We start from the raw sequence: 15,060 nt of genomic DNA, 5'->3' as shown, positions 1-15,060 counted from the left end.
AAAATGAATTTTTAGGTGTAGACGAAAGCAAATATACTTTTACTGAAAGAAGGTATGAGAAAATTAGTGAAAATTTTCCAGAGCAAGATACAGTAAATAGAAGTGGGCAAAAACCGAATGAATTATTCAGTAATGTAAAACAGGGGCATAATTTGCAGGAACCTCCAGATGATACTATACTGGGGCACGCCTTAATAAATGTTTTGAAGGAGTGTGAATTACAGGAACAAAAAGAACCACCTGATAAAATGATAGCAGAACAGGAAATGTTGTACCTTGCTAAAAACTTTGAAATTTCAAAACCTAAAAAGCCACCTGATGAAACGAAACGTTGGCAAGATCTGAATGGCTTAGTGAAAGATGTAGAAAATAGGAGGCCTAAAAAGCCACCAGACTTAAGTGACTGTTTTATGAACCCTATAAGACTGCCTTGTTAATAAAGAGACTGGGGGCAGGATACTGTATTTGTATATATTATTAGTATTATGCATGACTTTATTATTACTGTATCTCAGTGTTACCTGAAAGTGAATTATTGGTTTGTTGATTTGGAGTCTGGGGCAGATTTATATCGGATTTTGAGAATGTCATGAACACATTACATCATGAAACTACAGGATTTCCACCGGAAGAAATTTTGTTAGACAGAAGTAGTAAAAGTTTAATTGAAGAAAAACTAGAGTTTCCACCTTGTACAAGTTTGGGATTGGCTCAAAAGAAAGAATTGGTGATAAAAAGGGCAAAGCAAAAAGCTGAATCTAGATCTAAAAGACACAATAAAAATTTAAAAGTTTCAAAATTTAAAATTGGAGATTATGTTCTTTTAAAAACCCACGAAAAGTCTAGTGAACTAAACCATGAAATTTCCAAATTTAAATATATTTATAATGGACCATATATAATACAGAATATTCCACACGACAATGCTTACTACCTGATCCACCCAAAATCCAAAAGACCTTTAGGTGTAAGAAATATTGTGGACCTGAAACTGTATGTTCCTAGAAATGAGTGAGATAAGAATAATCAGAAAGCGACTGGCAATAAATGTGCTGTATCTTATGCTGAACCCAAGTTATTCTAAATGTAACTAATCTTTGTAAATGTCTGTATACCCTTGAAAGTGTGCTAATGTAGTTATGAGAGTTTCAGATTACCAATTGTACTGTAACTGTAAAAATATATGGAGAAAGGGACTGAAATGAAAGGATAAATGCTATCAGCCAGATAAAAGATGGGACTGTCAAAAATGAAAATGGGCAGTGTACGAACCATGATATGAAGGACTTCCAAATACCAATGAGGGCAGATAAATAGTCGATGGAAAATTGTAAATATGATCCAGGAGATGTGACAATATGAAGTGAAAAGGACTGCCCAAATCCGCATAATAGGCAGCAAATATGTGTAGTTAATTTTTTTGAATATATGTGTGTATTTTGTTTAGTAAGTAAGGAAATGGACTGCTATTCAAAGCAAGCAGCGACAAATTATCTTATAGTGTGTACAAAATATGCAATTGTTTTTGTAGTTAAATGTTTGTATTCCAAAATTTAAATTATTTCTTTGAGAAAATTAGAAGGATTAATTAAATTACTATTTTAGTAATGTTATGATGAGAAGTTGGACTGTGCAAAAGGCACTTGAGTAAATGATAAATAATTATTCTCGAAGTGTTAAAAGAGTGTAAACTTATATACAGGGAGTAGGACATATGTAGTGTAAACCTTTTGCACATTTAAGTAAAGATTCAGAACCACTGTATAATTGTAAGATTAAGTGTTCCCATAAAATTTGGACTTAAGCAAAATTTTCTGGAAACAGGGGCATGTGTAACGACAACTGTACATATAATAATTTTTTTCTTTATGAATTTCTCTAAATTAGTGTGAAAAATGGTTGATTTAATTTCTTGCTCTTTTCGTGATGTTAAAGAAACTGTGAGTAACTTTTGAAATGAATATTATTAATTATGTTAGATTTCAAATGATGTGATAATCAAAAGAAAGTGTACTTAATGTTAAAACTATTGTAAAATGTGGAAATTGTAATTTAAACACTTGGTCCATACATAGGTAATGCATTAGGATATGTGTAGTAGAAAACCTGTGGTGAATACCCTACCTGTAGGGGAGCGGGAAAGGGTGGAGGCAGGCGAGCGCGGGAAAACGCACACTGGGCGCGGTTCGGCACAACGGGCTCAGTAGTCAGTCGGAGGCGAGCATCAGTAAGAGTCGGAGTGGTGAATTGGTCAGAGGAACACGTACTGTACCGAGGCGGCTACCTAGGAAAAGTGGATTCCATTGAGCCTCGGATGAACCGATTCCGACGACTACTTGGCATGGCTATATTCTGATGCACAAAATTGGAAAGATTACGACGCTAAGAAGATGGAAAGTGCCTACGTAGCGTGAGCCTTAGCCGCGCTTGTATGTGTGCCGTGCTGCCCGCTACCTCGCTGCCCGCCAACCGCCGCACCGACTTGCACAGGTCAAACATTTATTTCATCTTTAGAAGTGTATTTGTGTGGACCAGTGTCGAAAATGTTTCTAACCGTTCAATAATAACGTGACTTTTACCAGAATTGCCTTAGCCATGACTTATCCTGATCACTGACCTAGACAGGATCCTTACCTCGTATTGTGCAACCCGAGTATCCTGAACTGAAAGTTTATAATTAGTGTAAATGAGAATTATCAGCAGTCAAACCTATGCTATAAAGAAGTTTAAAGTTCTATGAATTATTGCAAATGTTGGTACAGGACAAAAGTATGACTAAACTGAAAGAGAGTTTTTTGAATTGAGTTAGCGATGCTATTTAATTAACTTGAGACAGAACTAATGACAGTTAAATTATTCAGAAGTAAGACAAAAGAGTAGTTATCCATTGATTGATAAATTTGAGTGTTAATTTGCCTTTTAGTACTTAACAGTTTCAGTATAACGACCATAACAGTTTCAGCCCCCCCCCCCCTTCTCTTGTTCATTCTTTCAAACCTTGGAATGTGCTGATCATATTTGACCAGTAAATTTAAGTCCTTTATTGAACAGTAAGTGTATTAGTGTTGTTTTCCCAATTTCAATAGTGACATTGTATGTGTGTTTTCAAAACTGTGCACTCTAGGAAAATCTATGCCCGATTTCAGTCTGATCAATATACGAAATGCAGTTCGTAATAATCATTGCTGTGTGGTGTTGTGTGAATTTAGCTCGTCCAAATTAGTACAAAAAGAGAAAGCTTTAGTTCAATGGATTTTTCCGGGTCCAAACTTTGCCATATAACGCATCATTACTACGTGTTAATATGCTTGTACATGCACCCACTAGTACAAGGAAAAGCTCACTCATTGCCTAAGTAGGCTGGCGACCGAATCATTAATTATAGGTAGCATCTACTGTGTATACTTCTTGTCCATGCGAACGAGCAATTATACTTTACATATGCTTGATGAATCACTGTAGTTATTGACTGATTACAAGTCCGATCTTGCTTCTATTAGGTACACGCGGTCAATTTATGTACTAAAATCCTTGATTATAAGGTGAAGCCCGTGAACTTATTACAGTACAGGCTTTATACAGCTAACGCACGTCCGTTTAAGGGCGGTAGCGTTACACGTTCAGCAAACAGATTTAATCTGACAGGCAGTTTTAAAACAATGCACACTTCATGCAGACTGAAAAGATTCATTCTGGCAAGAAACCCTACTCTGTGGTTAAACTGTTTCTCTACCATATCATTTCTTCCAGGAGTGCTATTTCAGCAAGGTACGTGGGAGAGCTGTGAAGTTTGAAAACTTGGAGAGAGGGACTGGTAAACTGGAAGCTGTGGGGGCTGGTCTTGAGTCCTGCCCGGTTGGCTTAATTGGTGCCTATCAAATAGTAAGATCCTGGCTCAAGTACTGATAGTGTACCCAGTTTTAACTCTTTTACTTCAGCAGACGACTTTGGTACATGCTGCGTTGGGCAGTGACCAATCTAGCTGCACCACTGAGTACCCTGTGTTTGCGATACTATCAGTTACTGGATTTGAGCCCTAGTCCAGCAGAGAGTTTTAATCTGTCCGGAAATTTCAAAACTGTTTACACACTACTACAGAATAAAGGTACATTTTAGATTATATAACATATTAAATTTTATACCAAAAAGTCGTGATCAACATTTTACTTCCAAACGTAGCTGCAGCTGAACTTTCTCAGTATGGGTAAGTACTTCAACATCTTCCTGTTAAGCCCCATGCAGAAGCTTATCACCACGAAGTGAAAGACCTGTTTGGATTTTTAATTTTTTTTCATACTGAAAGCACCATTAAAACATTACAGGTGTTTTCCAAATCAGTTCAGTTCATTGATAAAGAAATTTACTAGAACTCACCAAAGCTTTCTGGATCAGAGTCCCACAGCTGCAGATCATCTTGCGTCAGGAGGAAGTAGTGAGAGACAAGCTTACGACACATCTCATGTAAAGTATCTTCAGTGAAGAAGTCCTGCTTCACCTGGTGTGCTTTCAGTGTGGCTGGCTCCTTTGTTTCTGAGGCAGACAGGATATCATCCACTGAGTGGAGAAAAATAATGTTTACTTTCTTCCAGTTTCAAAAAAACATTTCTCCAAGGGAAAATTGATGCAAGAAATATGCAAGCACTTTGAATGTAAGTGCATGTGCATGTGTGCAAAGGAATAAGACAATATGAAAGATGGGAGAGGCTCGGAAATGAGACTTAATAGGGAAGAGTACAAGAAAAACCAACTAGACTGACTTGATTTCAATTACAAAAGTGAGCAGTAAAATATATAACACAACTAAGAAAGAGTTGTTCACTTATAACACAGTGTTGCAGCTTGTTCATCATCATGATTATCATCATCAAAGCTATCTGACATCCCATGATGGGTAAAGGCCTCCTCTATACTTTGATGAATTATCTAGGTTTTGTAGATCCATTATACAGTTGTGAATGGTAATATTTGTTTATGGTTCACTTAAATTTTTATAATTTACCTTTCTTTAAAAATTTCGCATACTGGTAACGTATTTTCTGTATATGTAAAGTAAAGTGTGTTATACTGGAGGTTGAAGTTCTTTGTACTGTATGTGAACAACGTAAGTAGAACACTATAAATTGTTTCAAACAATGGAAAATCCAGGATGGTTCAGATTCACTGGTGACATCTTTGCTATCTGGATTGAAGGTGAGGACACCTTATTCACATTCCTCCAGAACCTCAACAACTTCTCCCCTATTTGCTTCACCTGGTCCTACTCAACCCAACAAGCCACCTTCCTAGATGTTGACCTTCACCTCAGAGATGGCTACATCAGTACCTCCAACCATATCAAACCTACAAACCACCAGCAATACCTCCACTTAGACAGCTGCCACCCATTCCACACCAAGAAGTCCCTTCCGTATAGTCTAGCCACCCGTGGTCATCACATCTGCAGTGACGAGCAGTCCCTCTCAAAATATACCGAGGGTCTCACTGAAGCCTTCACTGACTGTAATTATCCTCCCATCCTTGTACAAAAACAAACCTCCCGTGCCTTATCTTTCCAGTCTCCCACCACCTCCCAAAGTCCCACCACAGAGGAGCATTGCCCTCGTAACTCAGTACCATCCGGGACTGTAGCAAATGAATTACATTCTCTGCCAGGGCTTCAATTACCTCTCGTTGTGCCCTGAAATGAGAAATGTCCTGCCCACTATCCTTCCCCCCCCCCCCCCCCTACCATGGTATTCTGCCATCCACTGAACCTACACAATATACTCGTCCATCCTTACACAACCCCTGCTCCCAATCCCTTACCTCATGGCGCATACCCCTGCAATAGACCTAGATGCAAGACCTGTCCCATACATCCTCCTACCACCACCTACTCCAGTCGGGTCACTAACATCACCCATCCCATCAAAGGCAGGGCTACCCGTGAAACCAGTCACGTGGTTCACAAACTAAGCTGCAATCACTGTGCTGCATTCTATGTAGGCATGACAACCAACAAGCTGTCTGTCCGCATGAACGGCCACTGACAAACTGTGGCCAAAAAACAAGTGGACCACCCTGTTGCTGAACACACTGCCAAACACGATATCCCTCATCTCAATGACTGCTTCACAACCTGTGCCATATGGATCCTTCCTACCAACACCAGCTTTTCTGAATTGCGCAGGTGGGAACTTTCCCTGCAATACATCCTATGTTCCCGTAACCCTCCTGACCTCAACCTTCATTAGTCACTGTCCTCACCCATCCAGCCCCTCCCTGTTCCCATTCCAGCTCTACACAGCCATCATTTCACTGCCACACCCAGTCTTTTAATTCTTTTTATTTCTCTCCTTTCCACTACTTACCCCTTCCCCCCTCTGCACCTTCTCTCCTGCCCTCCATCTAAACTGCAACACTTCACTGTTCACCACTCCCACCATTCTATCCCTCCCCCTCCCTGCCCCAGCCTCCTCCTTACCCCCACCCAGTTGCCACTCCCATCATGCACTGGTGCTGCTGCTCGCAGTGTGGTTTCAGCTCTGAGACTGCAGACGTGCGTGCAAGCTGCGTTTGTGTGCATGTGCACGCATATGTGAACATGTGTCTATTGCTGACAAAGGCCTTAATGGCTGAAAGCTATAATTGTGTGAATCTTTTTGTTGTGGCTATAGTGACTCAGCATCTCCACTACATGATATGTAAATTGTTTGTTACGTTAAATAATTTTCTGATAACCTTTCATACTTAAAATTATTTGTGTGTATAAATTGTTCACATTAATGTAAATTTGACAATTGAAAAAATGGTCACGCTTAGCAATAATAGAAGAAATAGGTGTTATGAAAAAGCCAGTGTGCTTTTGTTTAAAATGAAAGTGGCTCTGGGGAGTGGAAAAGGTGGCAAGGGCGAATTGGTGCACTATCTAGAGTGAGTGCGGGGAGGAAGTCCCACAGTCTGTAGGCAGTAGTGATGAGGCAACACCTTTATTGAGTAGGAGTAGCTTTGCCTACAAATTTGCACAAAATGCCTCAGATGGAGACTGCAGATGGCTTACAGCATAGCTGAGAGTTGTTGGGCTAATATCTGTAGAATTGTACGATGCCAAGAAGAGGAATTAGGCCCATACAACAAGAGACTTGCAGGTTGTACTGTGGGTAGTGTAGTCACCATAATGGTTCACCACATCCAAGCGTACAGCTACCAGGTAAGACTTTTATATTAAATTTACTTTTGTACAGCGTGAAACATTAATTTAAACTGTGTTTTTAATAATCATTCTTGAACTTTAAAGAAATCTGTTCAGCCTGCTATTTCATCCTAATCAAACACTTATATAGGATTCCTTCCTTGTATTAGATGAATCTGAGTATCCTATTTTACAAACTTATGAGGTGCCAAGTTAATATAAAGAGGCAACTTTTAAATTGTTTTTGTGTTTTCTTAATGATTGCAAAGTGTTACAGTAAAAGTTTACATAAGCAAAATTCAATCTTAGTGTAGCCAAGTTACTAGAATCTGGTAAATGACTACAGAGAGTTAGTTCAAAGCCAGCCGGTGTGGCCGTGCGGTTCTAGGCGCTTCAATCTGGAACCGCGTGACTGCTACAGTCGCAGGTTCGAATCCTGCCTCAGGCATGGATGTGTATGATGTCCTTAGGTTTAAGTAGTTCTAAGTTCTAGGGGACTGATAACCACAGAAGTTAAGTCCCATAATGCTCAGAGCCATTTGAACCAGTTTTTTGAGTTAGTTCAAAGCCTTTGAAATTAAATTCCAACAAGAAAGAGGTTTTCTTGAAGTGAAATGTTCAGTATAAAAAATGTGTGCCTTAGTATCTAAGTATTTTAATATTTACGTTGTTTATTATAGAATATGCTTTTCTATAGATCCCCCATGGCCATTTTTTGTTAGCTCCCCTGAGGTTATCTACTGGGCTCTTTCTCTTTTAAAAACATAATATATAAGGGTGTAGTAGATAAAAAAAATTCCAGTGTCTGCACCAATATTGTTTACGTGGAGTAATATTTATTTCAAGAAGAAACTTCAACAGTAAAAAAAAGGGCAAAATTCGTAATTCAGCTTTTCCAAATACTTCACTGTTTCATTGCCTGGATAGGCTGGCGACCATTATTACATGTTTTAAACTACTAAATGAACTTACAACTGAGTTGTCCTAGCTTCAAAATAATAATATTCACACTGCGTTTCTATTTAACTGCTGGGTAAAATGGTGGAAAAAGAATTGAATAGTCTGATTTACTTATCCATTAGACACAACACACGGTCAAATCCTGTAAAAAGGGTAACTCTATTGATTAGCTTTTCCTATTACTAGGACTATCCTCCCATAGTGTATTTTATATGGAAAGTAAACTAAATTTTAGTACAAGGGTTATACACGGCTTTTCCCATAACAGAACTATTTGTTCTGTCGGGGTATAGTACGCATCACAACATAGAGAAAGGTTTTTCTGTTATTTAGGTAAAAGCATACCAAATTACAATAGTAGAGGTAGGGTTACAGTGGGAATGCAGTTGACAAAGAACTTGTAGAGAAAGAATACCATAAGCTGTAATGAAAACAGTTGTCATGTGTCTGGAGTGTACTCGCTGAAACAACAGAAGTCCACAGCATCCAGTTCAATATATATGGGCTTGAAGGTAACGCTAATGAAGCATTGAAACTGGTTGCTTACAAACTAAAATACTTGGCAAGAATTATGACTGTTGGCATCCTTTCTCTACAAATTGATAGATTATTGTCCTCAGCTACATGCATCAATGTTATTTCTGCGTGTTTTCTAATGCCATCTGCCCACCCTCTATTACAACACCATCTCTTGAAATTGAGATTCCTTCTTTTATCAATCATCCATTTTGCTAGCTACATCTTTCACTCACCTCTACTGAATTTTGATTATAGCTGTAATTACTTCTTTAATTTCTTTTCTGTTACTTGATCCATGTGTTTGTTACCCTGTCTCCAACAGAAATTTCCAAAATTGCTCACCAAGCAACCCTCACTTTCAATGTAAAAAAATTGTATTACATTGCTATAAGTGAATACTTGTACTATACTTTTCCTGTAATCATGCTGTTTCAGGCAAACTGGAAGCTCAGTTCTGAAAACCCTCTTTAGTTTATGAAATTCAATCCAGCCCATTTTGCTCTTCTCACACACACACACACACACACACACACACACACACACACACACACACACCAAAAACCACTATCTCTGGCTGCTGTGTGCTTGATGGCAGAAGCAATCTGGGTGGCAGGGGTAAGGAAGAGGTTGGGGCAGCAGGGTGGGATGGGAGAAGGTAAAGTTCTGCTTGTGGGAACATATATGGACAAGATGGAGAGAGGGTAGGGCAGTTTGGTTCAGTCAGGTAGTTAGACAGAGGGCAAGGGAGGTGGATTGGTAGGAGGACAATCTATGGTACAGGTCTTGCATCTGGTCTATTACAGGGATATGAGCCATGAGGCCAGGAGTTGGGAGCAGGGGTTGTGCACGGATGGATGAGGATCTCATATAGATTCAGGAGGGGTTGGGGGGGTGGAGGGGGGGTGGAATACCACTGTGGAACAGGTGGGAAGGATAGTGGGTAGGACATTCCTCATTTCAGGGCACAACAAGAGGCAGATGAAACCCTGTATTAGACCTAGATACACAACCAAGTTCCATACATCCTTCCATCACCACCTTCACCATTCCAGTCTGGTCACCAGTATCAACTAACCCATTAAAGGCATAACTACCCTGTGAAACCCACCATGTGACCTACAAGCTAAGCTGCAACCACTATGCTGCAGCCTATGTGAGCGTGACAACCAACAGGTAGTCTGCTTGCATGAATGGTCACCGACATCCTGTGGCCAAGAAACAGCTGGACCACCCAGTTGCTGAGCACACTGTCTAACACAATAGTTTCATTTTAATGACTGCTTCCCAGCCCACCCTTCCCCTCATCCCCACCTAACCTCCCAACTGCACCTATCTGCCCTACACTCTCTTCACGTCATCCCTGTATGCTCCCACAAGCAGCACTTTATCATCCTCCTCCCCACCCTGCTGTCGCTCACCCTACCTACTCAGCCGCTTCCTTGCCCCCACCACCAAGACTGCTTCTCCCATTATGCGCAGGTGCTTGCAGTCTGGCCTCGGCAGCCAGAGACGAGGTCGTGTGTGTGCCTGTGCGTGCATGTGTGTTGTCTAATCCAATAGAAGGCCTTGTGACCAAAAGTTTACTTGTTTGACAGTCTTTTTCTTATACCTGTCTGTGACTCACAATATCTGCTATATGGTGAGTATCAATCTATCCTTTTCATATTATTGTCATTATTCCTTCATGGATTTCCCATTGTTTGTCTTTGTAGTATGTTGCTCATACAATATCTTTGTCATACTGTAACTGATTTTTGGGCCTATTTTCAGTCTTTCTTGATCATGATCTTCCATTCGTGGTTGAAGTTTTTCTGTGCCACATGCAAGCATTAGTAAGTCCTCAGCAACTGAAGATGGTTCAGATATGTTCCATTAATGTGAAAAACGAGTGAAAAGGCTTTCTCATAATCTACAAATTACAGATGAAGTGGTAATTCATACCATTGCTTCACTCTATAATGGTTGCAAATGGTCCACTGTACTGTACATACTTCTACAGCCAACTGGTTCCTTTGCTTCGTCATAATGCAGTATTTTTTTTCTGTTGGGTCTGATATGATTTTGCTGAATATCTTGTATATCATGGAGAGGCTGATAGGTCTGTAAGGCTTTTTCTCCTTTTTGTGAGGTAGAACTATTGCAGAATTGTTACAGTTATGTGAAACTGTCTGCTCCCATAAACATTTTCTAAATAATTTTAGCAAATTATTAGATCTACAACTTTGCTTTGGCATTTTGCAATACATGGCAGTAGTGGTGAAGATGGTAAGTCATAGGTCACAGGAGTCGTAAAATAAGCTTATGCATTTGTAAATATAATACCATCAAAATATTAATTGATTTGTGATTGCATCATAAAGTTATTCATAATTGAATATGTCAAATTATGACCTCAGTTCTCCTCATTTGTGAGAAGTTTTAATTTTCTTTTTTGACCTGAAGAAATCTGGAGCTGAGGCTCATAAAATACTGGGTAAGACCTATGGTGAAGCAACTATTACTGAAAGACTGCAGAGAATGGTTTCAATGCTTTAATAATGGTGATTTTGAAGTCTAAGACCATGATGATGGTGGAAGAGAGAAGGCTTTTGGAGGCACACAGGAGATCATTATGACCCCACATTGCAAAACCAATCCAAACATACTTAGAAATATTGAAATGGAAATTCTACCCCAATCACCAAATTCTCCAAACACTGTTCCTTCTGACTACCATCTTTTACAATGGCACATGGCCTGGCTGACCAGCACTTCTGGTAATAAGAACTAGTGCAAAATTGGATCTCCTCAAAAGACACCCAGTTCTTCTGCCGCAGTATTGGTATGCTATCCCAAAGATGAGGGAAAGCAGTGGCCAGTGATTGTCAATACTTTTAATTGTAAGATTTTCACAATAAGCCTTGAACTTTGAGAAAAAATGGCAGAAGCATAGTTGTAGACCTAATACTTTTCTATTAACTTGTCTGCTGCTTTAACAATTCCTACCAAAATGGCATGATCTCCAGGAACATTGATTTTCTTCATACCTTTAATGGTTTATACATTTCATCTGATATTACTTCTAGAGTACTACTGTTATATCTATGCGATTACATAAAGACAGGTCATCGTTTAATGATGTTACCAAATATATTAAAAAATAGTTGACCAATTTACTTCAGATGAACATAGGCTACACACACACACACACACACACACACACACACACACACTATTAGCAAAAATCTTGAGATCTTAACCAATTTACTTCACATTTTGACACAATACTTTAATAAATGTTTGGACAGACATAGACTACATATTTCATATGTATACCATTATATGAAAGATAGGATGATGTTTAGCATTGTTACCAAAAATTTCAAAATGTTCTCAATCAATTTACTTCAAATTTTTACATGATACTCTAACAAACATTCAGGTGGACATGGGCAACATATTTTTTTAAACAAAATGAACAGGTATTATGTTACAACTGAGAAATAAAATGCAGCACTTGCTCTGCTCTGAAAATGTGTGGTTTTATTTTGTTCCTCACAGTCAGTTTTAATTAAGATAGCAGGGTGTTTAAACCATTCTTTTATTGTTATTGCAAATTTAGATTCTGTAGTAGTACTCTAATAATAAGCTGATAAGCCGTAGATATCACTTTCCCATTTTTTGTGAAAACTGTCTGTGAGGAAGAAAACAAAACAGCAAGATTGTTGTGTATTCAATTTTTGTTTAAAGATCTGTATCATGAGAATATATATATATATATATATATATATATATATATATATATATATATATATATATATATATAGTAGATGGGGGGAGGATGTATGGGACTGGTCTTGCATCTAGGTCTGTTCAAATGGCTCTGAGCACTATGGGATCTAGGTCTGTTACTGGGATATGTGCCATGAGGCGAGGGGGTGGGAGCAGTGGTTGAGGAGGGATGGACGAGGATATTGCATAGATTTGGTGGGCAGTGGATCCCCCTATGGGAGGGGTAGGAAGGATAGTGGGTAAGATATTAATCATTTCTGCGCATGACAAAAGGTAATTGAAACCACGTCGGAGAATGTGATGCAGTTGCTCCAGTCTTGGGTGGTACCGAGCCATTATGGGAGTGCTGCTTTGTGGCCAGAGGTGGACTCAGAGTTGGCAGGTGATTGGACAGGTAAGGCATGGGAAATCTGTTTCTGATTAGCTATCTTTGATGTGGAGGTCAACATAGAGGAAGGTGGCTTGTTTGTTTGAGGAGGACCAGATGAAGTGAACGGGGCAGGAGGTGTTGAGGATCTGGAGGAATGTGGATAGGGCGTTCTCATCCTCAAGCCAGATCAATCATGAGAAGCGGTAAATCCAGGTTCGAGTCTGGGTTAGGCACCAATTTTCAACTTTCCCATTAATTTATTTCAATGTCCACAACCAGCCATTGTCTGTCTTTCCTCCAATTCAAAAGGCGTTGTTTGAAGAAAATGTAATGAAGTTCAAGAGGATTTTGAAGATGATGATGGCAAAGACTGTGACGACGAACTTGAAGTTTGGCAAGAAGATGCTTTCAATAGGTATGTGATGAGTAAAGTTCTGAGGGATGGAAAAGACCTGCTGTGGTTCAATAACCATGCTAGAAAAGTGCTAAGAAAGCAAAGAGAGCTTCACTGCAAATTTCAATGTAGTCAATGTGTCACAGACAAACAAAAGCTCAACAACACCAAAATTACTGTAAGGAGAGCTACGTGTAGAGCACTCAACGAATTTGAAAGTAAAATTCTGTCTACTGATTTAACAGAGGATCCTCATGGAATCTGCTCAGACAGCCAAGTGCATTAATGCACGACTTTCAGGGTTCAGGGAGGCAAGCTAGTCCCACACCGAATCTGTCTTGCAGATTAACAATGCAGGACGGTGAGCTGGCCAGCTTGGATGTGGTTTTTGGACTGCTTCCCACATCCAACTAAATTAATACTAGCTGGTACCCACGTCGCACCTGAGATACAAACTATGTAAACATTCAGGAAACATTCTCACATTTGTGCATGATATTTACTCTAGATGTAAACAGGTGCCATACATGAATTCTGTACTGTGGAGGACTGGCAGCAACAGACCACTAAACTGTCACGTACAAACACTGCCAATGTAACATTGCCAAACCTGTAGCAATGGAAAGTGCAAAGAAGAGGAGAATAAAGAAACAAAGTGGAATGAAGTTCCACCATCACAAAGAGTACATTTCAGGGCCTACAATATTATTCAAAAGTTATCTGAACCTTCAGGTGCAACGAAAGCAGGGAGAATGCCTTTGAATGTTGGAACTGTGGAACTGCCTTGTAGAAGATGATTTCTGTCGATTACAGTTCTGTATATTAATCAGAGCATCAATGCTTCATACCAGTAAGGAAGAAAGGTAAAAACACATGTTATTGAACTCAAAGCCTTTGTTGGTCACTTACATTTAGCTAGTATCAATAAAAGTAACAGACAAAGCTTAGAGGACCTGTGAGGAACTGAAGGGGGGTGGAATTGAAAAATTTTGCCTCATAATGAAAATAAAATGTTCACCTTCATCATGCAGTGATTTAGATTTGACTATCGTGGCACTCACGATGAAAGGAGACAATCAGACAACATCCAACAATTTGGGAAATATTTTCTATATTTGTATAGAACTGTCAAAAGTCCTTTTCTTTCAGAGAAAATATTATAGCACATGAGAAACTGGTATGATTGTATGGAAGATGCCGCTTTTGCTAATACATAACTACAAAACCAAACTAATATGTCATTAAGATATATGCTCTTCTGGAGGCTCAGCTATTTTGCCGGTATAATTTGGAGATTTATGCTGTTGCAACTACAGTATTATATCAGGCGAGCGACAAGTCGTCTGATGATATTCTATGAATGTGTGAATATATTTATCAGTTAGGTCAAAACATGATGGCAAACCACTATTGGTTTGATAAAAGGGTTAGGAAGGAAAATCTTTCTTCCTTCTGGGACAATGAGGAAAAGCAAGCAAGAGATTGGCACCAGTAAAGGAAGGGCGGCCCACAGTGAACTTTTTGGCTTCAAGAAAGCCTGTAAATGAACACTGGATAAGTGAACTACTTCATAAATATTCTAGAAGAAGAAGAAGAAGGTAGAACTGGGGTCAAGCGGAAAAGGTGTAATACTTGCACAGTAAAGAAAATACTTGTAGAATATTGTTGCAAAATTTGTCAAAAGCCAATCTGGTTGATGTACATGGAAACTTCTTGCTTTGACTACATAAAAATTAACCATTTTTTTATCACTGCTCTGCAGTGATGATGAGACAATGTAATGATTTTTATTTCTATTGTTGCTATGATCTTATGTGACTATTGTCTTTCTGTACTGATATGTATCATTTATAACATGTTTAATTAGTGAAATAT

The 15,060-nt window shown here is 39.0% G+C and overlaps 1 protein-coding gene across 5 annotated transcripts in view; it reads right to left on the bottom strand.

The window, feature by feature from the left end:
* LOC126199367 (importin-11) overlaps positions 1-15,060 on the bottom strand; it is a 195,930-nt gene that overhangs the window by 129,822 nt on the left and 51,048 nt on the right. For 4 of the 5 annotated variants that reach the window (XM_049936261.1, XM_049936263.1, XM_049936260.1 and 1 more), the window contains exon 8: positions 4,375-4,554. In XM_049936261.1, coding sequence (XP_049792218.1) covers positions 4,375-4,554 — 180 coding nt within the window. The remainder of the gene's footprint in view (positions 1-4,374; positions 4,555-15,060) is intronic. The other variant, XM_049936264.1, reaches the window with a different exon arrangement.

This window comes from Schistocerca nitens, chromosome 8 (genome assembly GCF_023898315.1).
Source record: "Schistocerca nitens isolate TAMUIC-IGC-003100 chromosome 8, iqSchNite1.1, whole genome shotgun sequence".
Classification (NCBI taxonomy): domain Eukaryota; kingdom Metazoa; phylum Arthropoda; class Insecta; order Orthoptera; family Acrididae; genus Schistocerca; species Schistocerca nitens.
Note: the sequence above shows the minus strand (reverse complement) of the source record. Positions and strands in the feature narration are given on the sequence as shown.